Below are 27,896 nucleotides of genomic sequence, written 5' to 3'. Positions count from 1 at the left end.
TGTATTCGTATGGGGGAATAGGGAGGATATCAGTGTGGGGGGAAAGCGCAGAGTATTAGTGTGGGGCGACTGGGGAGAATATCAGTATGGGGGAATGGGGAGAGTATCAGTGTGGGGGAATGGGGAGGGTATCCGTGGAGGAAATGGGGAGAGTATCAGTGTGGGGGAAAGGTGAGAGTGTCACTGTTGGGCAATGCGGAAAGTGTCAGTGTATTGGAATGGGGAGAGTGTCAGTGTGGAGTAATGGGGAGAATATCAGTGTGGGGGAATGGGGAGAGTATCATTGTGGGGGATTGGGGAGAGTGTCAATGTGGTGGAATGGGGAGAATATCAGTGTGGGGGAATGGGGAGAGTATCAGTGTGGGGGAATGGGGAGAGTATCATTGTGGGGGATTGGGGAGAGTGTCAATGTGGTGGAATGGGGAGAATATCAGTGTGGGAGAATGGGGAGAGTGTTAGTGTGGGGGAACGGGGAGAGTATCAGTGTGGGGGAATGGGGAGAGTATCAGTGTGGGAGAATGGGGAGAGAATCAGTGGAGGGAATGGGGAGAATATCAGTGTGGGGGATTGGGGAGAGCGTCAATGTGGTGGAATGGGGAGAATATCAGTGTGGGAGAATGGGGAGAGTGTTAGTGTGGGGGAATGGGGAGAGTATCAGTGTGGGGGAATGGGGAGAGTATCAGTGTGGGGGAATGGGGAGAGTGTCACTGTTGGGCAATGCGGAAAGTGTCAGTGTATTGGAATGGGGAGAGTGTCAGTGTGGGGGAATGGGGAGAATATCAGTGTGGGGGAATGGGGAGAGTATCATTGTGGGGGATTGGGGAGAGTGTTAGTGTGGGGGAATGGGGAGAGTATCAGTGTGGGAGAGTGGGGAGAGAATCAGTGGAGGGAATGGGGAGAGTGTCAGTGTGGGGAATTAGGGAGAGTATCAGTGGAGGGAATGGGGAGAGTATCAGTGGAGGGAATGGGGAGAGTGTCAGTGTGGGGGAATGGGGAGAGTATTAGTGTGGGGGAATGGGGAGAGTATCAGTATGGAGGAATGGGGAGAGTGTCAGTGTGGGGGAATGGGGAGAGTGTCAGTGTGGGGGGAATGCGGAGAATATCAATGTGGGGTAATGGGGAGAGTATCAGAGTGGGCCAATGGGGAGAGTGTCAATGTGGGTGAGTGGGGAGAATGTCAGTGTGGGGGAATGGGGAGAGTGTGAGTGGATGGAATGGGGAGAGTATCATTGTGCGGGAATGGGGACAGTGTCAGTGTGGGGGAATTGGGAGAGTATCAGTGTGGGGGAATGGGGAGGATGTCTGTGTTGGGAAAGGGGCGGTGCATCAGTGTGGGGGAATGGGGAGAGTAACATTGTGGGGGATTGGGGAGAGTGTCAGTGTGGGGGAATGGGGAGAATATCAGTGTGGGGGAATGGGGAGAGTGTCAATGTTGGAGAATGGGGAGAGTATCAGTGTGGGGGAGTGGGGACAGTGTCAATGTGGGGGAATGGGAAGTGTATTCGTATGGGGGAATAGGGAGGATATCAGTGTGGGGGGAAAGCGCAGAGTATTAGTGTGGGGCGACTGGGGAGAATATCAGTATGGGGGAATGGGGAGAGTATCAGTGTGGGGGAATGGGGAGGGTATCCGTGGAGGAAATGGGGAGAATATCAGTGTGGGCCAATGGGGAGAGTGTTAGTGTGGGGGAATGGGGAGAGTATCAGTGTGGGAGAATGGGGAGAGAATCAGTGGAGGGAATGGGGAGAGTATCAGTGTGGGGGAATGGGGAGAGTGTCACTGTTGGGCAATGCGGAAAGTGTCAGTGTATTGGAATGGGGAGAGTGTCAGTGTGGGGGAATGGGGAGAGTATCATTGTGGGGGATTGGGGAGAGTATCATTGTGGGGGATTGGGGAGAGTGTTAGTGTGGGGGAATGGGGAGAGTATCAGTGTGGGAGAGTGGGGAGAGAATCAGTGGAGGGAATGGGGAGAGTGTGAGTGTGGGGAAATGGGGAGAGTAACAGTGTGGGAGAATAGGGAGAGTATCAGTGGAGGGAATGGGGAGAGTATCATTGTGCAGGAATGGGGACAGTGTTAGTGTGGGGGAATGGGGAGAGTATCAGTGTGGGGGAATGGGGAGAGTATCAGTGTGGGGGAATGGGGAGAGTGTCCCTGTTGGGCAATGCGGAAAGTGTCAGTGTATTGGAATGGGGAGAGTGTCAGTGTGGGGGAATGGGGAGAATATCAGTGTGGGGGAATGGGGAGAGTATCATTGTGGGGGATTGGGGAGAGTGTTAGTGTGGGGGAATGGGGAGAGTATCAGTGTGGGAGAGTGGGGAGAGAATCAGTGGAGGGAATGGGGAGAGTGTCAGTGTGGGGAAATGGGGAGAGACTCAATGTGGGAGAATAGGGAGAGTATCAGTGTGGGGGAATGGGGAGAGTATCAGTGGAGGGAATGGGGAGAGTGTCAGTGTGGGGGAATGGGGAGAGTATCAGTGGAGGGAATGGGGAGAGTATCAGTGGAGGGAATGGGGAGAGTGTCAGTGTGGGGAAATGGGGAGAGTATTAGTGTGGGGGAATGGGGAGAGTATCAGTATGGAGGAATGGGGAGAGTGTCAGTGTGGGGGAATGGGGAGAGTGTCAGTGTGGGGGGAATGCGGAGAATATCAGTGTGGGGTAATGGGGAGAGTATCAGAGTGGGCCAATGGGGAGAGTGTCAATGTGGGTGAGTGGGGAGAATGTCAGTGTGGGGGAATGGGGAGAGTGTGAGTGGATGGAATGGGGAGAGTATCATTGTGCGGGAATGGGGACAGTGTCAGTGTGGGGGAATTGGGAGAGTATCAGTGTGGGGGAATGGGGAGGATGTCTGTGTTGGGAAAGGGGCGGTGCATCAGTGTGGGGGAATGGGGAGAGTAACATTGTGGGGGATTGGGGAGAGTGTCAGTGTGGGGGAATGGGGAGAATATCAGTGTGGGGGAATGGGGAGAGTGTCAATGTTGGAGAATGGGGAGAGTATCAGTGTGGGGGAGTGGGGACAGTGTCAATGTGGGGGAATGGGAAGTGTATTCGTATGGGGGAATAGGGAGGATATCAGTGTGGGGGGAAAGGGCAGAGTATTAGTGTGGGGCGACTGGGGAGAATATCAGTATGGGGGAATGGGGAGAGTATCAGTGTGGGGGAATGGGGAGGGTATCCGTGGAGGAAATGGGGAGAATATCAGTGTGGGCCAATGGGGAGAGTGTCAGTGTGGGGGAATGGGGAGAATATCAGTGTGGGGGAATGGGGAGAGTGTCACTGTTGGGCAATGCGGAAAGTGTCAGTGTATTGGAATGGGGAGAGTGTCAGTGTGGGGGAATGGGGAGAATATCAGTGTGGGGGAATGGGGAGAGTATCATTGTGGGGGATTGGGGAGAGTGTTAGTGTGGGGGAATGGGGAGAGTATCAGTGTGGGAGAGTGGGGAGAGAATCAGTGGAGGGAATGGGGAGAGTGTCAGTGTGGGGAAATAGGGAGAGTATCAGTGGAGGGAATGGGGAGAGTATCAGTGGAGGGAATGGGGAGAGTGTCAGTGTGGGGGAATGGGGAGAGTATTAGTGTGGGGGAATGGGGAGAGTATCAGTATGGAGGAATGGGGAGAGTGTCAGTGTGGGGGAATGGGGAGAGTGTCAGTGTGGGGGGAATGCGGAGAATATCAATGTGGGGTAATGGGGAGAGTATCAGAGTGGGCCAATGGGGAGAGTGTCAATGTGGGTGAGTGGGGAGAATGTCAGTGTGGGGGAATGGGGAGAGTGTGAGTGGATGGAATGGGGAGAGTATCATTGTGCGGGAATGGGGACAGTGTCAGTGTGGGGGAATTGGGAGAGTATCAGTGTGGGGGAATGGGGAGGATGTCTGTGTTGGGAAAGGGGCGGTGCATCAGTGTGGGGGAATGGGGAGAGTAACATTGTGGGGGATTGGGGAGAGTGTCAGTGTGGGGGAATGGGGAGAGTATCAGTGTGGGGGAGTGGGGACAGTGTCAATGTGGGGGAATGGGAAGTGTATTCGTATGGGGGAATTGGGAGGATATCAGTGTGGGGGGAAAGCGCAGAGTATTAGTGTGGGGCGACTGGGGAGAATATCAGTATGGGGGAATGGGGAGAGTATCAGTGTGGGGGAATGGGGAGGGTATCCGTGGAGGAAATGGGGAGAATATCAGTGTGGGCCAATGGGGAGAGTGTTAGTGTGGGGGAATGGGGAGAGTATCAGTGTGGGAGAATGGGGAGAGAATCAGTGGAGGGAATGGGGAGAGTATCAGTGTGGGGGAATGGGGAGAGTGTCACTGTTGGGCAATGCGGAAAGTGTCAGTGTATTGGAATGGGGAGAGTGTCAGTGTGGGGGAATGGGGAGAGTATCATTGTGGGGGATTGGGGAGAGTATCATTGTGGGGGATTGGGGAGAGTGTTAGTGTGGGGGAATGGGGAGAGTATCAGTGTGGGAGAGTGGGGAGAGAATCAGTGGAGGGAATGGGGAGAGTGTGAGTGTGGGGAAATGGGGAGAGTAACAGTGTGGGAGAATAGGGAGAGTATCAGTGGAGGGAATGGGGAGAGTATCATTGTGCAGGAATGGGGACAGTGTTAGTGTGGGGGAATGGGGAGAGTATCAGTGTGGGGGAATGGGGAGAGTATCAGTGTGGGGGAATGGGGAGAGTGTCCCTGTTGGGCAATGCGGAAAGTGTCAGTGTATTGGAATGGGGAGAGTGTCAGTGTGGGGGAATGGGGAGAATATCAGTGTGGGGGAATGGGGAGAGTATCATTGTGGGGGATTGGGGAGAGTGTTAGTGTGGGGGAATGGGGAGAGTATCAGTGTGGGAGAGTGGGGAGAGAATCAGTGGAGGGAATGGGGAGAGTGTCAGTGTGGGAGAGTGGGGAGAGAATCAGTGGAGGGAATGGGGAGAGTGTCAGTGTGGGGAAATGGGGAGAGACTCAATGTGGGAGAATAGGGAGAGTATCAGTGTGGGGGAATGGGGAGAGTATCAGTGGAGGGAATGGGGAGAGTGTCAGTGTGGGGGAATGGGGAGAGTATCAGTGGAGGGAATGGGGAGAGTATCAGTGGAGGGAATGGGGAGAGTGTCAGTGTGGGGAAATGGGGAGAGTATTAGTGTGGGGGAATGGGGAGAGTATCAGTATGGAGGAATGGGGAGAGTGTCAGTGTGGGGGAATGGGGAGAGTGTCAGTGTGGGGGGAATGCGGAGAATATCAGTGTGGGGTAATGGGGAGAGTATCAGAGTGGGCCAATGGGGAGAGTGTCAATGTGGGTGAGTGGGGAGAATGTCAGTGTGGGGGAATGGGGAGAGTGTGAGTGGATGGAATGGGGACAGTATCATTGTGCGGGAATGGGGACAGTGTCAGTGTGGGGGAATTGGGAGAGTATCAGTGTGGGGGAATGGGGAGGATGTCTGTGTTGGGAAAGGGGCGGTGCATCAGTGTGGGGGAATGGGGAGAGTCACATTGTGGGGGATTGGGGAGAGTGTCAGTGTGGGGGAATGGGGAGAATATCAGTGTGGGGGAATGGGGAGAGTGTCAATGTTGGAGAATGGGGAGAGTATCAGTGTGGGGGAGTGGGGACAGTGTCAATGTGGGGGAATGGGAAGTGTATTCGTATGGGGGAATAGGGAGGATATCAGTGTGGGGGGAATGGGGAGAGTATCAGTGTGGGGGAATGGGGAGGGTATCCGTGGAGGAAATGGGGAGAATATCAGTGTGGGCCAATGGGGAGAGTGTCAGTGTGGGGGAATGGGGAGAATATCAGTGTGGGGGAATGGGGAGAGTGTCAGTGTGGGGGAATTGGGAGAGTGTCAATGTGGTGGAATGGGGAGAATATCAGTGTGGGGGAATGGGGAGAGTATCAGTGTGGGAGAATGGGGAGAGAATCAGTGGAGGGAATGGGGAGAGTATCAGTGTGGGGGAATGGGGAGAGTGTCACTGTTGGGCAATGCGGAAAGTGTCAGTGTATTGGAATGGGGAGAGTGTCAGTGTGGGGGAATGGGGAGAGTATCATTGTGGGGGATTGGGGAGAGTGTTAGTGTGGGGGAATGGGGAGAGTATCAGTGTGGGAGAGTGGGGAGTGAATCAGTGGAGGGAATGGGGAGAGTGTGAGTGTGGGGAAATGGGGAGAGTAACAGTGTGGGAGAATAGGGAGAGTATCAGTGGAGGGAATGGGGAGAGTATCATTGTGCAGGAATGGGGACAGTGTCAGTGTGGGGGAATTGCGAGAGTATCAGTGTGGGGAAATGGGGAGGATGTCTGTGTTGGGAAAGGGGCGATGTATCAGTGTGGGGGAATGGGGAGAGTGTCAATGTTGGAGAATGGGGAGAGTGTCAGTGTGGGGGAATGGGGAGAATATCAGTGTGGGGGAATGGGGAGAGTGTCAGTATGGGGGAATTGGGAGAGTATCAATGTGGGCCAATGGGGAGAGTGTCAGTGTGGGGGAATGGGGAGGGTATCAGTGTGGGGGAATGGGGAGAGAATCAGAGTGGGGGAATGGGAAGAGTATCAGTTTGGGGAGAGTAACAGTGTGGGAGAATGGGGAGATTATCAATATGGAGGAATGCGGTGCGTGTCAGTGTGGAGGAATGGGGATAGTGTCAGTGTGGGGGCATGGGTAGAGTGTCTGTTGGGGGGAATGGGGAGAGTGTCAGTGTGGGGGAATGGGGAGAGTTTTTGTGAGGGGGATTGGGGAGAATATCAGTGTGGGGGAATGGGGAGAGTATCAGTGTGGGGGAGTGGGGAGAATGTCAGTGTGGGGGAATGGGGAGAGTATCAGTGTGGGGGAATGGGGACAGTGTCAGTGTGGGAGAAAGGGTAGAGGGAGGATATTCAGTCCCTTGCGCGGGGGGACCTAGAGTCAGGGGATGTAGAGTCAGTGTGGATAGAGCTTCGAAACACTAAGGGTAAAAAGACCCTCATGGGAGTCATCTACAGGCCCCCAAACAGTAGACTGGATGTCGGATGTAAGTTGAATCAGGAGCTGAAATTGGCTTGTCGCAAAGATGTTACTACAGTTGTTATGGGGGATTTTAACATGCAGGTAGACTGGGAGAATCAGGATGGTATCGGGCCTCAAGAAAGAGACTTTGTGGAGTGCCTCAGAGATGGATTTTTAGAGCAGCTGGTGCTGGAGCCGACCAGGGATAAGGCGATTCTGGATCTGGTATTGTGTAACGAACCAGAATTGGTCAGTGACCTCGAAGTGAAGGAGCCGTTGGGAAGTAGTGACCATAATACAATAAGCTTCAATCTGCAATTTGAGAGGGAGTGGGTACAATCGGAAGTGACAATATTTCAGTTGAATAAAGGGAAATATGGAGCTATGAGGGAGCAACTGGCCAAAGTTCAATGGTTCAATACCTTAACAGGGAAGACCGTGGAGGAACAATGGCGGATATTTCTGTGTATAATGCAGAAGTTGCAGGATCAGTTCATTCCTAAAAGGAAGAAATATCCCAGGAGGAGACATGGGCGGCCGTGGCTGACGAGGGAAGTAAAGAAACATATAAAGTTAAAAGAGAAAAAGTATAACTTAGTGAAGATAAGTGGGAAAATGGAGGACTGGGAAGCTTTTAAAGAACAACAGAGGATTAGTAAGAAGGAAATACGCAGAGAAAAAATGAGGTACGAAGGTAAACTGGCCAAGAATATAAAGGAGGATAGTAAAAGCTTTTTTAGGTATGTCCAAGGCAAAAAAATGGTTAGGACAAAAATTGGGCCCTTGAAGACAGAAGCAGGGGAATATATTACTGGGAACGAAGAAATGGCAGAGGAATTAAATGGGTACTTCAGATCTGTGTTCACTGGGGAAGACACAAGCAATCTCCCTGAGGTAACAGTGGCTGAAGGACCTGAACTTAAGGGAATTTATATTTGCCAGGATTTGGTGTTGGAGAGACTGTTAGGTCTGAAGGTTGATAAGTCTCCGGGATCTGATGGCCTGCATCCCAGGGTACTGAAGGAGGTGGCTCGGGAAATCGTGGATGCGCTGGTGATTATTTTCCAGAGTTCAATAGAATCGGGGTCGGTTCCTGAGGATTGGAGGGCGGCTAATGTTGTGCCACTTTTTAAGAAGGGTGGGCGGGAGAAAGCAGGAAATTATAGACCAGTTAGTCTGACCTCAGTGGTGGGAAAGATGCTGGAGTCTATTATAAAGGATGAAATTACGGCACATCTGGATAATAGTAACAGGATAGGACAGAGTCAGCATGGATTTATGAAGGGGAAATCATGCTTGACTAATCTTCTTGAATTTTTTGAGGATGTAACTCGGAAGATGGACGAGGGAGATCCAGTGGATGTAGTGTACCTGGACTTTCAGAAAGCTTTTGATAAAGTCCCACACAAGAGGTTTAGTGAGTAAAATTAGGGCGCACGGGATTGGGGGCAAAGTACTAGATTGGATAGAGAATTGGTTGGCTAATAGGAAACAAAGGGTAGTGATTAACGGCTCCATTTCGGAATGGCAGGCAGTGACCAGTGGGGTACCGCAGGGATCCGTGCTGGGACCGCAGCTTTTTACAATATATGTAAATGATATAGAAGATGGTATCAGCAATAACATTAGCAAATTTGCTGATGACACAAAGCTGGGTGGTAGGGTGAAATGTGATGAGGATGTTAGGGGATTACAGGGTGACCTGGACAAGTTAGGTGAGTGGGCAGATGCATGGCAGATGCAGTTTAATGTGGATAAATGTCTGGTTATCCACTTTGGTGGCAAGAACAGGAAGGCAGATTACTACCTCAATGGTATCAAATTAGGTAAAGGGGCTGTTCAGAGAGATCTGGGTGTTCTTGTCCACCAGTCAATGAAGGCAAGCATGCAGGTACAGCAGGTCGTGAAGAAGGCTAATAGCATGCTGGCCTTCATAACAAGAGGGATTGAGTATAGAAGCAAAGAGGTTCTTCTGCAGCTGTACAGGGCCCTGGTGAGACCACACCTGGAGTACTGTGTACAGTTCTGGTCTCCAAATTTGAGGAAAGACATTCTGGCTATTGAGGGAGTGCAGCGTAGGTTCACGAGGTCAATTCCTGGAATGGCAGATTGCCTTACACGGAAAGACTGAAGCGACTGGGCTTGTATACCCTTGAGTTTAGAAGACTGAGAGGGGATCTGATTGAAACGTATAGGATTATGAAAGGATTGGACAGTCTGGCAGGAGGAAACATATTTCCGCTGATGGGGGAGTGCCGAACCAGAGGACACAACTTAAAAATACGGGGTAGACCATTTAGGACAGAGATGAGGAGAAACTACTTCACCCAGAGAGTGGTGGCTGTGTGGAATGCTCTGCCCCAGAGGGCAGTGGAGGCCCAGTCTCTGGATTCATTTAAGAAAGAATTGGATAGAGCTCTTAAAGATAGTGGAGTCAAGGGGTATGGAGATAAGGCTGGAACAGGATACTGATTAGGAATGATCAGCCATGATCATATTGAATGGCGGTGCAGGCTCGAAGGGCTGAATGGCCTACTCCTGCATCTATTGTCTATTGTCTATTGTCTATTGTCATTGTGGGGGAATGGGGTGAGTGTCAGTGTGGGGAATGGGGAGAGTGACATGTGGGGGCAATGGGGAGAGTATCCGTGTGGGCAAATGGGTAGAGTATCAGTATTCGGGGAATGGGGAGAGTGTCAGTTTGGGGGAATGGGGAGTGTATCAGTGGAGGGAATAGGGAGAGTTTCAGTGTGGGGGAATGGGGAGAGTATCAGTATGGAGGAATGGGGAGAGTATCAGTGTGGAGGAATGGGGAGGCTGTCAATGTTGGCAAATGGGGAGACAGGCAGTGTAGGGGAATGGGAAGAGTGTCAGTGTGGGGGAATGGGGAGACTGTCAGTGTGTGGGGAATGGTGAGAGTGTCAATGCGGGTGTAATGGGACCAGTGTCAGTGTGGCGGGAAAGGGGAGAGTATTTGTGTGGTGGAATGGGTTTAATATCAATGTGGGGGAATAGGGAGAGTGTCTGTGTGTGAGGAATGGGGAGAGTGTCAGAGTGGGGGAATGGGGAGAGACTCAGAGTGGGGGAATGGGGAGAGTACCAGTGTGGGAGAATGCGAAGAGTATCAGTGGAGTGGATGGGGAGAGTATTAGTGTGGGGCGACTGGGGAGGATATCAGTGTGGGGGAATGGGTGAGTATCAGAGTGGGCCAATGGGGAGAGTGTCAGTGTGGGGGAGTGGGGAGAATGTCAATGTGCGGGAATGATAGTGTATCAGTGGATGGAATGGGGAGAGTATCATTGTGGGGGAATGGGGACAGTGTCAGTGTGGGGGAATTGGGAGAGTATCAGTGTGGAGAAATGGGGAGGATGTCTGTGTTGGGAAATGGGGGGTGTATCATTGTGGGGGATTGGGGAGAGTGTCAGTGTGGGGGAATGGGGAGAATATCAGTGTGGGGGAATGGGGAGAGTGTCAGCGTGGGAGAATGTGGAGAATATTAGTATGGGGGAATGGGGAGGATATCAGTGTGGGGGGAATGGGCAGAGTATTAGTGTGGGGCGACTGGGGAGAATATCAGTATGGGAAAATGGGGAGAGTGTCAGTGTGGGGGAATGGGGAGAGTATCAGTATGGGGGAATGGGGAGGATATCAGTGTGGGGGGAATGGGCAGAGTATTAGTGTGGGGCGACTGGGGAGAATATCAGTATGGGAAAATGGGGAGAGTGTCAGTGTGGGGGAATGGGGAGAGTATCAGTATGGGGGAATGGGGAGGATATCAGTGTGGGGGGAATGGGCAGAGTATTAGTGTGGGGCGACTGGGGAGAATATCAGCATGGGAAAATGGGGAGAGTGTCAGTGTGGGGGAATGGGGAGAGTATCAGTGTGGGGGAGTGGGGAGAATATCAGTGTGGGGGAATGGGGAGAGTGTCAGTGTGGGGGAATGGGGAGAATATTCGTATGGGGGAATGGGGAGGATATCAGTGTGGGGGGAATGGGCAGAGTATTAGTGTGGGGCGACTGGGGAGAATATTAGTGTGGGAAAATGGGGAGAGTGTCAGTGTGGGGAATGGGGAGAGTGTCTGTTTTGGGGAATGGGGGTGTATGAGTGTGGGGGGAATGGGGAGAGTATCATTGTGGGGGATTGGGCAGAGTGTTAGTGTGGGGGAATGGGGAGAGTATCAGTGTGGGGGAATGGGGAGAGTATCAGTGTGGGGGAATGGGGAGAGAATCAGAGTGGGTGAATGGGAAGAGTATCAGTGTGGGGAATGGGGAGAGTGTCAGTGTGGGGGGGGAATGGGGATAGTGTCAGTTTGGGGGAATGGGGAGAGTAACAGTGGAGGGAATGGGGAGAGTATCAGTGGAGGGAATGGGGAGAGTGTCAGTGTGGGGGGAATGGGCAGAGTATTAGTGTGGGGGAATGGGGAGAGTGTCAGTGTGGGGGAATGGGGATAGTGTCTGTTGGGGGAATGGGGAGTGTCAGTGTGGGGGAATGGGGAGAGTGTCAGTGTGGGGGAATGGGGAGAGTAACAGTGGAGGGAATGGGGAGAGTATCAGTGGAGGGAATGGGGAGAGTGTCAGTGTGGGGGGAATGGACAGAGTATTAGTGTGGGGGAATGGGGAGAGTGTCAGTGTGGGGGAATGGGGATAGTGTCTGTTGGGGGAATGGGGAGTGTCAGTGTGGGGGAATGGGGAGAGTTTCCGTGAGGGGGATTAGGGAGAATATCAGTGTGGGGGAAATGGGGACAGTATCAGTGTGGGGGAGTGGGGAGAGTATCAGTGTGGGGGAATGGGAAGAGTGTCAGTGTGGGGGAATGGGGAGAATATCAGTGTGGGGGAATGGGGAGAGTGTCAGTGTGGGGGAATGGGGAGAATATCAGTGTGGGAGAATGGGGAGAGTGTCAGTGTGGGGGAATGGGGAGAGAATCAGAGTGGGGGAATGGGAAGTGTATCAGTGTGGGGGAATGGCGAGAGTATCAGTGTGGGGGAATGGGAAGTGTATCAGTGTGGGGGAATGGGGAGAGTGTCAGTGTGGGGGAATGGGGAGAGTTTTTGTGAGGGGGATTGGGGAGAATATCAGTGTGGGGGAATGGGGAGAGTATCGGTGTGGGGGAGTGGGGAGAATGTCAGTGTGGGGCAATGGGGACAGTGTCAGTGTGGGGGAATGGGGAGAGTGTCAGTTTGGGGGAATGGGGAGAGTGACAGTGTGGGGAGAATGGGGAGAGTTTCAGTGGTGGGAATGGGGAGAGTGTCATTGTGGGGGAATAGGGAGTGTATCAGTGTGGGGGAATGGGGAGAGTATCATTGTGTGGGATTGGGGAGGGTGTCAGTGTCGGGGAATGGGCAGAGTATTAGTGTGGGGTGACAGGGGAGATTATCAGTGTGGGGGAATGTGGTGAGTGTCAGTGTGGGGGAATGGGGAGAGTATCATTGTGGGGGAATGGTCAGAGCATCAGTGTGGGGGGAAATTGGGAAAATATCAGTGTGGGGGAATGGGGAGAGTGGTAATGTGAGGGAATGGGGAGAGTATCAGTGTGGGGGAATGGGGATTGTGTCAGTGTGGGGAAATGGGGAGAGTATCAGTGTGGGGGAAATGGGGAGAGTGTCAGTGTGGGGGAATGGGGAGAGTGTCAGTGTGGGGGGGGAATGGGGAGAGTGTCAGTGTGGGGGAGAATGGGGAGAGTATCAGTGTGGGGGAAATGGGGAGAGTATCAGTGTGGGGGGGAATGGGGAGAGTGTCAGTGTGGGGGGGAATGGGGAGAGTGTCAGTGTGGGGGAATGGGGAGAGTGTCAGTGTGGGGGGAATGGGGAGAGTATCAGTGTGGGGGAATGGGGAGAGTAACAGTGTGGGGGAATGGGGAGAGTGTCAGTGTGGGGGGAATGGAGAGAGTATCAGTGTGGGTGAGTGGGGAAATTCTGAGCATGCCACTTTCACTGGCACGGCCGGCATTTGGTCCTCTTGACCCTCTTTCCCCCAGAATGAGTGGTTTGCTCAGTGATTTCACAAGGCCGGCTAGACAAACAGATCGCCTTCCCTCAGGGACATTAGTGAAACATATGGGACTATCTTTTTGACTATCAATGATCATTTTGCAGTCACAATTACTGAGACTAAGTTTGTATGCCCGATTTTACTCAGTGAATTTGAAACTCTCCCAGCTGCCTCCAACTTTCTAATATACTGACATTACCACTAGGCCACTGCTCATCCCAAGGCAGTGTTTCTTGGCTGACAGGGTGATTCAGCTTCAATTAGTTTGGCACACTGAAGTGCGATAAATCCTTCAATGTAAAGGGAGGAGATCAACTGAGGGACAGTTACCGTAGCATAGATACATCCAACGTTAGGAGGGAAAGTAAAATGGAGTGAGTGATAAGAGCATTTCCCTGGAAATAACAATCGGGAAACTGATGAAAGAAACATCTGAGCTATTGGAAGAGCAGAGTCTGTTCAAATTGTAAGGTGTGTTCTAATGAAACCGCACAGACATCAACAAATACTTCTGTCAGCATACGAGGAGAGTGTACTCTATAACGTTCATGAATTCAGCAAATTGAAGAGGCAGAATCAAAGCTGCTTGGGAGGGGCCACAGACTAAAAGAAATTTCCTGTGTAGTGCATGGTTTGGTTGCTTTGAAAAATATAAAAATATAGAAGATACGAGTTGGAGGAACAGGCCATCCAACTCCTTGTGCCTGCTCTGCCATTTATTATCATGATGGCTGATCATCGAGTTCAATATGATAATTCTGAGCCTTCGTCCCTTTAGCCACAACAGCTAAATCTACCGTCTTCTTCAAAACCCATAACTTCACATTTATCCACATTAAACTTCATGTGAAATACATTTGCTCACTCATCCAGCCTGCCCAAATCACACTGCAATATGGAGTCAGACAGCCATAGAGTTATACAGCATGGAAGCAGACTGTTCGGCCCAACTCATTCATGCTGACCAGGTTTCCCGAACATCTGCTCATGTATTGTCCATATCCCGCTAAACCTTTCCTGTTCATGTACCGATCCAAACATCTTTTAAATGTTGTAAGTGTATCTGCATCGATTATTTCCTCTGGCAGCTCATTTCACATACAAACCACCCTCTGTGTGAAAAATCTCTGCATCCTCCTTACAGGTCACCTTCCACCCAGCCTTGTGTCATCTGAACATTTTGAGATGTTGCATTTAGTTCCTTCACCTAAATCATTAACATATATTATGAATAGCTAGGGTTATAGTATTGATCCCTGCAGTAGACCATTAGTCACTACCTACCATTCAGAAAAAGACCCTTCATTCTTACTCTTTGTATCCTGTCTGCTAAACGACTTTCTATCCATCCCAATACACTGGCACCAGTTCCATGTGCTTCAATTTTATTAATCTCTTATGTGGGACTTTTTAAAAGCCTTCTGAAAGTCCAAATAAACCACATCCACAGATCCCCTTAATTATCTTTACACCTTCAAAGAATTATAATAGATTTGTCAAGCATCATTTCCTTTTTGTAAATCCATGTTGTGTGTGTGTCTGATTTACCACTATTTTCTAAGTGCTCTGCTTTAAAATCCTTGGTAATGGACTCTAGCATCTTCTCCACTACTGTTCTAGAACTCACTGGTCTATAATTCCCTGTTTTCTCTCTACCTCTCTTTTTTAAATAGTGGGGTTACATTAACTACCTTCCAGTCCAAAGATGTGCAGGTCAGGTGGATTGGCCATGTTAAATTGCCCGTAGTGTTAGATAAGGGGTAGATGTAGGGGTATGGGTGGGTTGCGCTTCGGCGGGGCGTTGTGGACTTGTTGGGCCGATGGGCCTGTTTCCACACTGTAAGTAATCTAATCTAAAAAAAAGGAATTGTTCCAGAGTCTAAAGACTCTTGAAAGATGACCACTAATGCATCCACGGTTTCTAGGGCCACTTCCTTAAGTGCTGAGGGATGTAGATTATCAGACCATAGGGATTTATCAGCCTTCATACCCATCAATTTCTCTGCTAATACAGATTTTCTTCAGTTCCTCCCTCCCACTGTGTTCCCCATCATTTCTAGTACAGAGAGTTCTATAACGTGATTGTTGCGTTCTTGTGCAACCCCGCCTTTTAGAAAAATCGCACTTTTGAAACAGTGCTTAAAGTGTTGACGATGCAATCACGTTACAGCCAACACTCGTTTTGAAACTATGTGCTTTAGAAAGTGTCCAAAACTCAACAATCGCGAGAAAGCGAGTTCTTGTTAAAGAAACACACGCTATAGCAGAATGACCTGTGTGTTATTTGTGTCTTCCTTTGTGAAGGCAGAAGTATGAATAGAGTTTGTCAGTCATTTCTTTGTTCTCCATCAAAAATTCCTGTTCCTGACTTCAATCTTCTTTTCTTTCCATTTCGATAGAAACATTTAGTTAGTTCCTATATTCCTTGCAAGCTTACACTCACAGTCTGTTTTCCCCTTCTCTTGGTCCTTCTTGCTAACTTCTAAATGGTTCCCAATCCTCATGCCAACTGGCTCTTCTTGCCAATCTATATGCCTCTGTTTTGCATCTAATTTTTCTTATAAGCCATGGTTTGGCCATTGTTCTCTTTGCCCTCTTGCACCAAACAGAAATAAGCAATTTTTATAGCTCACCCATTTGCTCTTTGAGTGTTTGCCAATACCAATCCACTGTCATTCCTTTCAGTAACTTTTGTCAATCCATCACAGCCAACTCCAACCTCAAACCATCATAGTTTCCCTTATTAATATTCAGGACCCTAGTGTCAGAATCAACCTCCCTCTCCACCTTGATGAAGGATTCTACCATATTAGGTTGCTCATCCTCAAGGGGTTTACAAACTACATTAACAATTATTCCTTTCTCATTGCATAACACCCAGCTCTGGGATGGCCCATTCTCTAGTTGGTTCCTCAACATAGTGGTCTGGAAGACCATCCTGCATATACTCCAGGGATTCCTCCTCTACAGTATTGTGACTAGTTTGATTCACCCAATTTATACTGGGGTGGCACGGTGGCTCAGTGCCTCACAGTGCCAGGGACCCGCATTTGATTCCAGCCTCAGGCAACTATCTGTTTGGAGTTTGCACATACCGCCCCCCCCCCCCCCCCCCCCCCCACCCCCGCCTCCATGTCTGCGTGGGATTCCTCCGGGTGCTCTAGTTTCCTTCCACAGTCCAAAGATGTGCAAGTTAGGTGAATTGGCCATGCTAAATTGCCCTTGGTGTTCAGGGAGATGTGGGTAAGGTGTATTAATCAGGGGTAAATTTAAGGCAGGGGGAATGAGTCTGGGTGGGTTACTCTTTGGAGTGTCGCTATGGACTTGTTGGGCTGAAGGGCCTGTTCCACACAGTAGGGATTCTATATGCAGTTTAAAGTCACCCATAATTACAGATTTTCCTTTATCGCATGCATCTCTGATTAAATGTCATTCCCAACATCATCACTACAGTCTGGTGGTCTATATACCACCCACATGTGTTTTTTTGCCCTTAGTATTTTTCAGTTCTACCCACATAGATTCCACATTGTCTGAGCTAACACCTTTCCTCAATATTGTGTTTATATCCTCTTTTAACCAGTAATGCAACTCTATTGCCTCTTCCTTTTTGTCTGCCCTTCCTAAATACTGAATATCCCTGGACATTCAGTCCTGTCCCTGGTCACCCTTCAGCCATGCCTCTGTAATCCCAATTATATCGTCCCTATTTACATCTATAGACATAATTAATTCATCCCCTTTGTTTCAAATGCTCAATGCCTTCAGATATAAAGCGTTAAGGCTTGACTTTTGAGCACTCCTTGTTTGATTCTGACCCTTGAGCCCTCTGCTTATCACTTCTCATTCCCATTTCTGTGTTTTGTTCTGTTCCTTGATATTTCTTCCTCTGACTCCTTGGATAGGTTCCCATCGCTCTGCCCAGTTAGTTTAAACCTCTCCCAACCACTCTAGCGAATACTCCCACTAAGCATCAGACCCATCCAGTTGTGCTGCTCCCCGAAATCTAAAACCCAGCCCCTCACACCTCTTTAACCGTGTGTTTATCTGATATATCCTGCTATTTCCTTTGACAAGTATGGAATCATGACCATTGTGGTCCTACTTTTCAGCTGGCTTCTTAACCTCCTATATTCTGCTTTTAGGATTTCTTTCTTGTTTTTAATCTCTGTCATTGTAACAATGTCACTGTTCGACCACCATCTTCATACAAATTGCCCCGGGCTCTTGGCAAACACAGGTTTAGCAGAACTTGAAAACAAAACATTTACAAGGATGTTGCCAGGGTTGGAGGATTTGAGCTATAGGGAGAGGCTGAATAGGCTGGGGCTGTTTTCCCTGGAGCGTCGGAGGCTGAGGGGTGACCTTGTAGAGGTTTATAAAATCATGAGAGGCATGGATAGGGTAAATAGACAAAGTCTTTTCCCTGGGAGGCCAGAATGAGAGGATATACGTTTAGGGTGAGAGGGGAAAGATATAAAATAGACCTAAGGAGCAACTTTTTCACACAGAGGGCGGTACGTGTATGGAATGAGCTGCCAAAGAAAGTGGTGGAGGCTGGTACAATTGCAACATTTAAAAGGCATCTGGATGGGTATATGAATAGGAAGGGTTTGGAGGGATATGGGCCGGGTGCTGGCAGGTGGGACTAGATTGAGTTGGGATATCTGGTCGGCATGGTTGGGTTGGACTGTAGGGTCTGTTTCCGTGCTGTACATCTCTATGACTCTATGACTCTAATAAAATTACCCGGCTGAATTTCTGAATAAAATAGCTGCATTTTTCCTCGAGGCAGTGACTCAACATAAAATCCGAGGACGAGTGAGAGAGTCAAAGATGATGCAGAGGTGAATGACCTTCATGTCTGTTTTTGTCTGTATACCTCAGCACATGTTACAGGCAACTTCCATGAGCTGATTCCAATTCTGACAACGTTAACCGTTTCTCTCTCCACAGGTTCAGCCAGGCCTGCTGAGCTTCTCCAGCACTTTCTGCCTTTCTTACGTAAACACGGCCACTCTTACATTAAGGGGGCACGTCCTTACCTTGCAAAGAATGAGGCTGCAGCTGAGGTCCCACTCGAGGCCACACTTGACACATAGGTACCCTGGGAGCTCGGGAAGCTGTACACCGATGGCTTGTCGGAGTTGTAACGGTTCAGAACCGCCTCAGTCAAACCTTCCCGGCAATTCTCGGACATCAGCTGTGATATCTGCAATGACAGGGTAGCACGGCTTAAAGCCAACTTTCCTGGGAAAAATCCAAAACCTCATTGAAATCCCTTAACTCAATGCTCCAAACAAAAATAAAACACATTTGCATATTTTTTATTCACTCATCGCTGGCTGGGCCAGCATTTATTGCCCATCCCTAGTTGCCCTTGAGAAGGTGGTGCAAGGGAATAGGTACAAGGTCACAAGTATTGTTCACCAGGAAGCACAGCATTCCACTAAAACAAAACCCAAAGCAGAGGCTTTGACACCGTTTCAAGAAATAGGAGTTTCCAATTTTTCGTCTCAGTAAATCCTTTCGACCATCCTTTCATTAGAGTTTGACCAACTGCATCCCTCCTGGAATTTCCACATTATACCTGCTTAAAACAACTATTCACATACCCATCCAGATGCCTTTTAAATGCTGTAATTATACCAGCCTCCTCCACTTCCGCTGGCAGCTCATTCCATACACACACCATCCTCTGCGTAGAGGGATATGGGCCAAGTGCTGGCAAATGGGACTAGATTAGGTTATGCTATCTGGTCGACATGGACGAGTTGGACTGAAGGGTTTGTTTCCATGGAGTACATCTCTATGACTCTAAGATGACATGCTTTACAGTCGGTAGTTTTCGAGACAAACTCATCTGCTGACAAACGGAAATGCAAAGACAATCATGGTCAGAAGTGCTCAATCACGTGGGGGGTAATCTCACTATGTGATTCGTACAGTTTTTTAAAACCATGAGGGGATGTTACTGTCGTGTCATTTTCTGCAGCTTTCCAAGCCAGCAGACAAAAAAACTAACGATGTCCTTACAAGAAAAGTAATGAGAGGAGATTGGATGGAGATAATCAGGAGGGTAGGAGAAAGTGAGGACTGCAGATGCTGGAGATCAGAGCTGAAAAATGTGTTGCTGGAAAAGCGCAGCAGGTCAGGCAGCATCCAAGGAGCAGGAGAATCGACGTTTCGGGCATAAGCCCTTCTTCAGAAATAAGGAAGGTGTGCCAAGCGGGCTGAGATAAAAGGTAGGGAGGAGGGACTTGGGGGAGGGGCGTTGGGAATGCGATAGGTGGAAGGAGGTTAAGGTGAGGGCGATAGGCTGGAGTGGGGGTGGGGGCGGAGAGGTCGGGAAGAAGATTGCAGGTCAAGAAGGCGGTGCTGAGTCCGAGGGTTGGGACTGAGATAAGGTGGGGGGAGGGGAAATGAGGAAGCTGGAGAAATCTGCATTCATCCCTTGTGGTTGGAGGGCTCCTAGGCGGAAGATGAGGCGCTCTTCCTCCAGGCGTCGTGTTGCCACGGTCTGGCCATTGAGGAGGCCAAGGACCTGCATGTCCTTGGCGGAGTGGGAGGGGGAGTTACGGTTGGGTTGGGAGGGTCCAGACAGAGTAGAGAGGGAGAATCTGTACCAACACACAAAGGCACAAGAACCAGAGCATCATTTAACAAGAAGAAGCACAAATGAAGTGAGGAGAAAGCAATTACACAGAGAACAATTAACATTCAACTGCGGAGGTCTAAAGAGAACTGGATAATAAGAAACGAAAAGATGTCCAGGCCTATTTGAAAAAGGTTGGCTGTTTGCTCTTGCAGATGACAACCACGCAACAGCCTGAATGGCCTCACTGTGTGCCGTCTTCATTCTCTGATGCTATAGGATCTGAAGGTGAATGATCTGTGGGGAAAGCAGGCGGGAGACGGACACTTAGAATAGATGTGACGGTAACAGGAGATGTTCCAGGAAATCAGCCACAATTTAATCCAGTGACGGTACAGGTTTTGGGCAGAATGGCCTGCTCCTGTTCTAGTTAAGGAATATGGAGTGATTTGTCAATAGAAAGGTTCAACTGGCTTATGGGGCCAACAGATTTTATGCTTTCATTAAAAAATGGTTTTCATCCTGTTGATTTAACGCAATTGTATTTAAATTTTTTTTCATTGTTTATGTATCTCACAATTTTCTTTTAAGATTAGACTCCCTACAGTATGGAAACAGGCCCTTTGACTCAACAGGTCCACACCAACCCTCCAAAGAGTAACCCACCCAGACCCATTCCCCGACCCTAACATTATGGGCAATTTAGCATGGCCAATTTACCCGACCTGCACATCTTTTGGATTGTGGAAGGAAACCCACACAGACACAGGAAGAATATGTAAACTCCACACAGACAGTCACCTGAGGCTGGGATCGAACCTGGATCCTTAGTACTGTGAGGCAGCAGTGCTAACCACTGAGCCAACATGTTGCCCCACCTTTTCAGGTCTGCTGAGTATATACAAAAAGGCTCCCTGACTGAGGAAACCTGCTACTTTTCATGGCTATGCAAAGCCTGGCCCAGCTCTCAAAGGTGACAAAGAGACACACAGAGGTCTGCTTCTGCAGCCTGATCAGCTGAAGGCATGGCTACGGATGGAGGATGATGGAAATTGAGGATGTACACGGGGCCAGAGTTAGGAAGAACTGCACTAGGATCTTGGGAGGATAATGCAGCAGGAGGTGGTAACAGAGATGGAGGGAAGGGTCAACAAACCCGGTCCACAAGTTTAATTCATGCAGCTTCAGGCCACAGGGAGGGTTCAGCATTCAGCTCTCAGCCTCTCACTGCCCATCTCCTATTCTGCATTAAAATCATGCTTTGTTTCTCTCAGGAGAAAGTGAGGACTGCAGATGCTGGAGATCAGAGCTGAAAATGTGTTGCTGGAAAAGCGCAGCAGGTCAGGCAGCATCCAAGGGCAGCATCCTGAAGAAGGGCTTATGTCCGAAACGTCGATTCTCCTGTTCCTTGGATGCTGCCTGACATGCTGCGCTTTTCCAGCAACACATTTTCAGCTTTGTCTCTCTCAGACCTATCTGAGGAGATTTTTCCAGCAGGTCCAATTTATTACAATTCCTCAGTGGTTGAGATTTCCTTTCAAACACTCGTGAGGTCTCCAAGAGTGTTTGTTACTGTCAACACTGGGCAGGAGTTCTGAACACTCATTATACAGGTCAGTAAATGAACAGGCCGCAGGGGTGAACTTTGAGGGAAACACTGTGCTTACATTGCAGTGAATTTGTTTAAAATACCTTCAACTTGGTGTGAAGCCAAGTAAAGAGAAATCATTGTGTGGAGTTAATTATGTTTTCTGACGGTTATTAAGTCGGGTAGTTCATGCAACGGAATTTACACTCTCTCTCCAACGTTCAGCCCCAAAGAGCCCTGTTTGTTGTTCCAGTCTGAAGGTTCTCTCAAAGGGGAAGCTAAAATGTAACCAGGGCAGGTTTGTCCTCGCTCCTTCTCTCCTCCCAGACTGCTGTGGGGGTTCCTTATTTCCACACACATTCTGACCAAAGAGCAGTAAGAGTTGATGACATGACCTTGTAAACTGATCCTGGCTGGGCAGCCACTAAATAGGTGGCTGAGAAAGAAGCACTGTATTCATTGTCATGTAGTCGGCCATAGATCTGCAAAGACCGGTGTTCAAGTGCTCAACCTAGTAAGCTTCTAATGTTGCTACTTTAATACCTGTTTTACTGGACAGAGCCTTAGGGAACTTGGAAACACCATTTCTTTATGATGGCAGGTTTCACAAGGCCTGAGCACATTCTCCAATGTTCCACTGCAGTGCTGAGGGAGTGCAGTATTACTGCATGTGTTTTGGATGACTGTTAAATCTGTGTGCTCTCTCAATTGGATGTGGAAGATTCCATGGCTCTATTTAACCGTCCATCAACATCACTAAAACAGGTCACCTGGTTAATTCTTCACCACAGAGGGCTGACGAGGCTGGGTCAGTAAGTATATCATGGGGCGGCACAGTGGTTAGCTGCCTTGCATCACAGGGACCTGGGTTCGATTCCAGTCTTGGGTAACCGTCTGTGTGGAGTTTACACATTCTCCCCATGTCTGCCTGGGTTTCCTATGGGTGCTCCAGTTTCCTCTCACAGACCAAAAATGTACTGGTTACATGGGTTGGCCATGATAAATTGCCCACAATATCCAAGGATGTGCATGCTAGTGGATTAGCTGTGGGAAATGCAGGATTACAGGGATAGATGGGATGCACTTCAGAGGGTTGATGTACTCTTGGTGTGGTGAATGGCCTGCTTCCACACTATAGGTATTCTATGACATTCAAGACTAAGATAGACACATTTTTCATTAGTAAAGGAATGAAGGATTATAGGGAAAAGGCGGGAAAATGAAGGTGAGGATGATTAGATCAACAATGATCTCATTGAATATCAGGGCAGATCAATGGGCTGAATGTCCCACTTCTGCTCCAATGTCTTATGATCATGTTACTGTTTCTGAGAGTATACTATGCACAATTTGGCTCCTACATGACAACACTTCAGAAGTATTTCGTTGTATGAAAAGTGCAACATAAATGCACATCCTTCTTTCTTCCTGCTGTCCTCATGCTTCACCTGATGTCAGCCAGCTTCCTCTCTTAAATCCCCATACAAGTCCCAATCAAATTGGTGAAAGTGAGGACTGCAAATGTTGGAGATTAGAGTCGAGAGTGTGTTGCTGGAAAAGCACAGCAGGTCAGGCAGCATCTGAGGAGCAGGAGAGTCGATGTTTTGGGCTAAAGCCCTTGATCGGGAATGAGGGTTCAGTCAACTCTCTTGCTCCTCAGATGCTGCCTGACCTGCTGTACTTTACTTTCTCAACCCTGAACAAATTGGCCTCTCACTTATTTGTAGAGAAAATGACATTGGGGAGGACTCCCCAACCTTCCTCAAAGTAATGCCACGAGATCTTCTCTACTCACCCAGTTCGGTAGACAGACAGTTTAATGTATCAGCCAAAAGTTAGCACCTCTGACAGTGCAGCACTCAATCAGTACTGCACTAGAGTGGCAGCCTTGACCTTTGTGTTCCAACCCTGGAATCCCAATTAGGGCTGCAGAGGGTGTGTCTGACACTGACTCTGATTTAATCTGCCATTTACTCCTTTCATTCTAACACAACCACACCCTTTAGGGTCTTCCTTCAGCTCATTCAGTCTCTCAATCCAACGACATGGTCACCCTCCTCCCAGAACTTTAAACAATCTTCAAACCCCTCAGCACATAACATTTCAGATTCCCCTCGCCACCCAACAGTGATCATTCCCACATCCCCTCCTCTGGAAATGTACAACTCTGCTCCTCACCTCCTGGTACATCACACCCCCTCACCCAACAGTGTTCATCCTTCATCATCATTCCCAGACATCTTCATACCCCTCAACCCCACAGTGTTTCCACCATCGCCGAACAGTGTTCAACTCCCTCAACCCGCAACACGTTCAACACCCACACCCCAGCAACATTCACCCTGCCGCCTGACCCCCATCAGGGTCACCCCACTCCCTTACCCCCAACACGGTTCCACCCGCCCCCTTACCTCTCAACATGGTTCACCCCGTCCCCTTATCCCCCAACACGGTTCACCCTGCCCCCTTACCCCCAACACGGTTCACCCTGCCCCCCTTTCCCCAACATGGTTCACCCCACCCCCTTAACCCCATCAGGGTCCTCCCCGCCCCCTTTCCCCCAACACAGTTCACCCCGCCCCTTACCCCCAACACCGTTCACTCCACCCTCTTACCTCCCAACATGCTCCACCCCACTCCTTTACCCCCAACACAGTTCACCCCACCCCCTTGCCGCCAACACAGCCCACCCCACCCCCTTACCCCCAATATGGTTCACCCCGCTCCCTTACTTCCAACATGGTTCACCCCGCCCCTTACCCCCAACACAGTTCACCCTGCCCCCTTACCCCCAACACGTTTCACCCCGCGTCCTTACCCCCATCACAGTTCACCCTGCCCCCTTACCCCCAACATGGTTCACCCTGCCCCATTACCCCCAACACAACTCACCCCGCCCGCTTACCCCCAACACAGTTCACTCCACCCTCTTTCCCCCAAAACGGTTCACCTGCCCCCTTACCCCCAACACGGTTCACTCTGCCCCCTTACCCCCAACACGGTTTACCTCGCCCCCTCACCCCCAACACAGTTCACCCCGCCTCCTTACCCCCAAGATGTTTCATCCTGCCCCCTTACCCCCAACACGGTTCACCCTGCCCCACTACCAACACAGCTCACCCTGCCCCCTTACCCCCAACACGGTTTACCTCGTCCCCTCACCCCCAACACAGTTCACCCTGCCTCCTTACCCCCAACATGTTTCATCCTGCCCCCTTACCTCCCAACACGGTTCACCCTGCCCCACTACCAACACAGCTCACCCTGCCCCCTTACCCCCAACACGGTTTACCTCGCCCCCTCACCCCCAACACAGTTCACCCTGCCTCCTTACCCCCAACATGTTTCATCCTGCCCCCTTACCTCCCAACACGGTTCACCCTGTCCAACATTCACCTTGAGTTCCAAACTAGGACTCATCCTATCAAGGACACAAATGATGGGGCAAAATCAAATTCTTCTTAGAAATCATACATTTGGGCTTTGGAGGAAACTTAATTGGTAAGTCACAAAGATAGAAATCAGCTGAGACTTCAGTCACATCAAAATTACTAGGTGCTATCAAAAATGGCAAAAGATAATTTCATTCTGCTGTGGCGACATAAGGCACAAAACAGAACAAAGTCAGATTTCAATAACAAATGGGCAGCTCTCAAAATATTAGGGTCTGAGCTGACCCTCTGGAAATGTTAGTGTTACTCCTTAGAATAACTGCAGATACACTGTTCAATACTCCTTCATCAACATTGAGAATTGGTTTTTGTCTGTGTTTGTGTAATTGAATGTATACACCTATTTAGGTATATTTTGTCAGGTGTGTGTGTGTGTGTGTTATTATATTTGGGGGTGTGTTTACTTCTCAGTACATACTTGTGATTGAGAGTGTCCATATGAATATATGTGTGTGTGAGTACAAGTCCATGTGATCGTGTGAGTGTGCTTCTGTGAGTTTGAGTGTGCGTCTATAAATGAACTTGCATGTTTAAGCGTGTGTCTATGTGAACGTACTGTGTGGCTTTTGAGTGTCTCCATGAATGTACTCGTACAACAGGGAACATGAGGCTTCAATCCTCAGTTTCCTTCACTCCACATTCCTTCCTCTTCCCTATCGCCTTCCCTTCTCCTTTGAGAATGTGTCTGTATAAAGGTAGTTGTGTGTGTGAGCATGTTGGTTGAGCATGTGACCACGTTTAGTATGCTTTTCGTTTCATAAGGGCTTTTGCTACTTGGGATGCTGCCTGAACTGCTGTGCTCTTCCAGCACCACTAATCCAGAATCTGGTTTCCAGCATCTGCAGTCATTGTTTTTACCGAGATGAGGGCAGTGCTGAGCTAGTCAGCATTTGATCCCCACCCTTCTTGAACCGCTGGAGTCCGTGTGTGTGTGTGTGTGTGTGTGTCTGTGTGTGTATGTCTATGTGTGTGTGTATGTGTATGTGTGTGTGTGTCTATGTCTACGTGTGTGTGTATGTGTGTGTGTCTATGTCTATGTCTATGTGTGTGTGTGTGTATGTGTGTTTTTGTATGTGTGTGTGTGTGTGTATGTGTGTTTTTGTATGTGTGTGTGTATGTCTATGTCTATGTGTGTGTGTGTGTGTGTATGTGTGTGTGTGTATGTGTGTGTGTGTATGTGTGTGTGTGTGTGTGTGTGTGTATGTGTGTGTGTCTGTGTGTGTGTATGTCTATGTGTGTGTGTCTGTGTGTGTGTGTGTGTGTGTGTGTGTGTGTGTACAACACACCTTCAGGCAGTTATCAGTTTCAAATGAACTATGTAATCATTATCATCAGCTGTCCATTGATCATAGCAAGAAACCTAAATGCAGGAGCAAATTACTGCAGACGCTGGAATCTGACCCAAAAACAATAAATGCTGGAGATCACAGTGAGTCAGACCACATCCATGGAGAGAGAGCAAGGTAACATTTCAAATCTACATGACTTTGATGAAGAGGCGTCGAGACTCAAAACGTTTGCTTTCTCTCTCTCCATGGACACTGTCTGACTCGAAGAAACGTTAAGTGGCCACTCAACAATTAAGCCAACGGTAATGGATATTATTAAGAGGAGAATTCAAGTGCATCATGTACCATTTAGAAACTCATATTGAAACATGCACCGGCATCCTTGTCATAAAGTGGGTATTTCCAGGGAGTGAACCTATTAGAAACTGCTCAGGTTTCAGCCATGACTCAGTGAGTCAGAGGTCTGCGGGTTCAAGTCCCAATCCAGAGATGTGAGTAACATCTTCCAATGCACGTGTGATGGCTTGTGGACTATCAGATGTGCCACCTTTCGAGAGCCGACACTGTACATTTGCAGCAAGCACACAGAGTGCCCCAGCACATGGCAGGTGATTCACAGTAAAGCACAATGTGAGTTGGCACACCATTCAATTGCCTACAGAGGCTGGCTGCCCATTTTACTGGGTGTCATGTAGCATCACACACAAACTGATGCCAGATTGTTTAGATTTTATCCGAGACCAGGGCAACAATCCCCAAATATCCCAGTCTAAAATGGCTGTACCCACCTCCTTGAACACCAAACACACTGTGTTTGTAGGCGCACTTTCATAAGAAACTCACAAGGCTTAAAGTAGCACATCATGTATTCAAAAAAGTTGCCTCCTGGCACATTAATTATATGTTTCACTTCCTTCCAGCTTCAAGGAGATTTCGGGGTGTTTGAAGTCACACCCTATGCATTCTTAATGTCTGCACAGCCAGACACCTGGTGCAATTGTTAGGTTTCATGTCGAGTGCCTGAAAGAAGCTGTACTAAGTTAATCACAAGTTTAGTCTAACCTAACCATGGTTTCTTGAGTTATCTCATTTCCAACCCTTTGCCTTTAGCTCACCTGAGGTAATCGTGCAGTGTTAACACCAGGGTATTGAAGTCAGTGACCTTTATAGGAAATGCCACCTCAAGGCCTACCTAATTAAAGGCCTCTTCGTAACTTTGTTGCTATTTTACCCATGCCCAGTGAAACCTGGTAACTCCCTGGCAGGGCAATTGGGGAGGCAGCCCCTTTCTGGGCTATGGGTGTCTCATGGAACCACAGTTACGGTTCCAACTACCCTCAGTAACCATCTCCCCTTACAACAACCACTCACCCTCACCCTCAGCGCCTGTTTTATAGGCTCTGGCCCATGTTTTATAGGCTCTGGCCCACGTTCCCTTACCCGTTTGGAGAGTCTGCGTACAGAGAAGGGCATGCAGGAACACTGAACTCCAGTTCCGGAAGCTTCTGACAGGCACAGACCTTGGATGTCCGCACATAAGCAGGAAAGTTGAGAGGTAACATAAGCTGTGGCACCCCCAGACTGCACTTACAAGTCTTTGGGATCTCCCACATATCATTCTGGCCTCTACTAGAAAAATAAAGAGGGTAAGGAGCAGGACTAGGTCATTTGGTCCCTTGAGCTTGCTTTGCTATTTTAGATGAGGGCTGATCATCTAACTCAATGCCACTTGCCTGCACTATCTCCATATCCTCAGATGACTTGCGTGTCCAGAAATCTATCTTTCTCTGTCTTGAATATACTCAGTGACTGTCCTTTGTGTAGATTACTCCAAAGACTCACCACCCTCTGACAGAAGAACTTTCTCCTCATCTCAGTCCTAAATATTCTGAGACTGTGACCCCAGGGCAGCATGGTGGCTCAGTGGTTCACATTGCTGCCTCACAGTGCCAGGGACGTGGGTTCGATTCCACTCTCAGGTGACTGTGTGGAGTTTGCACATTCTCTCTGTGTCTGTGTGGGTTTCCACTGGTTTTCTCTCA

General features: G+C 49.1%; 1 protein-coding gene across 2 annotated transcripts in view; it reads right to left on the bottom strand.

Annotated features, from left to right (window-relative positions):
- The window catches only part of kif26ba (kinesin family member 26Ba), a 336,823-nt gene that overhangs the window by 195,436 nt on the left and 113,491 nt on the right, over positions 1–27,896 (bottom strand). For both annotated transcript variants that reach the window (XM_072580423.1, XM_072580424.1), the window contains one exon: positions 17,976–18,142. In XM_072580423.1, the coding sequence (XP_072436524.1) occupies positions 17,976–18,142 (167 nt within the window). The remainder of the gene's footprint in view (positions 1–17,975; positions 18,143–27,896) is intronic.

This window comes from Chiloscyllium punctatum, chromosome 11 (genome assembly GCF_047496795.1).
Source record: "Chiloscyllium punctatum isolate Juve2018m chromosome 11, sChiPun1.3, whole genome shotgun sequence".
In the NCBI taxonomy this organism is placed as follows: Eukaryota; Metazoa; Chordata; class Chondrichthyes; order Orectolobiformes; family Hemiscylliidae; genus Chiloscyllium; species Chiloscyllium punctatum.
Note: the sequence above shows the minus strand (reverse complement) of the source record. Positions and strands in the feature narration are given on the sequence as shown.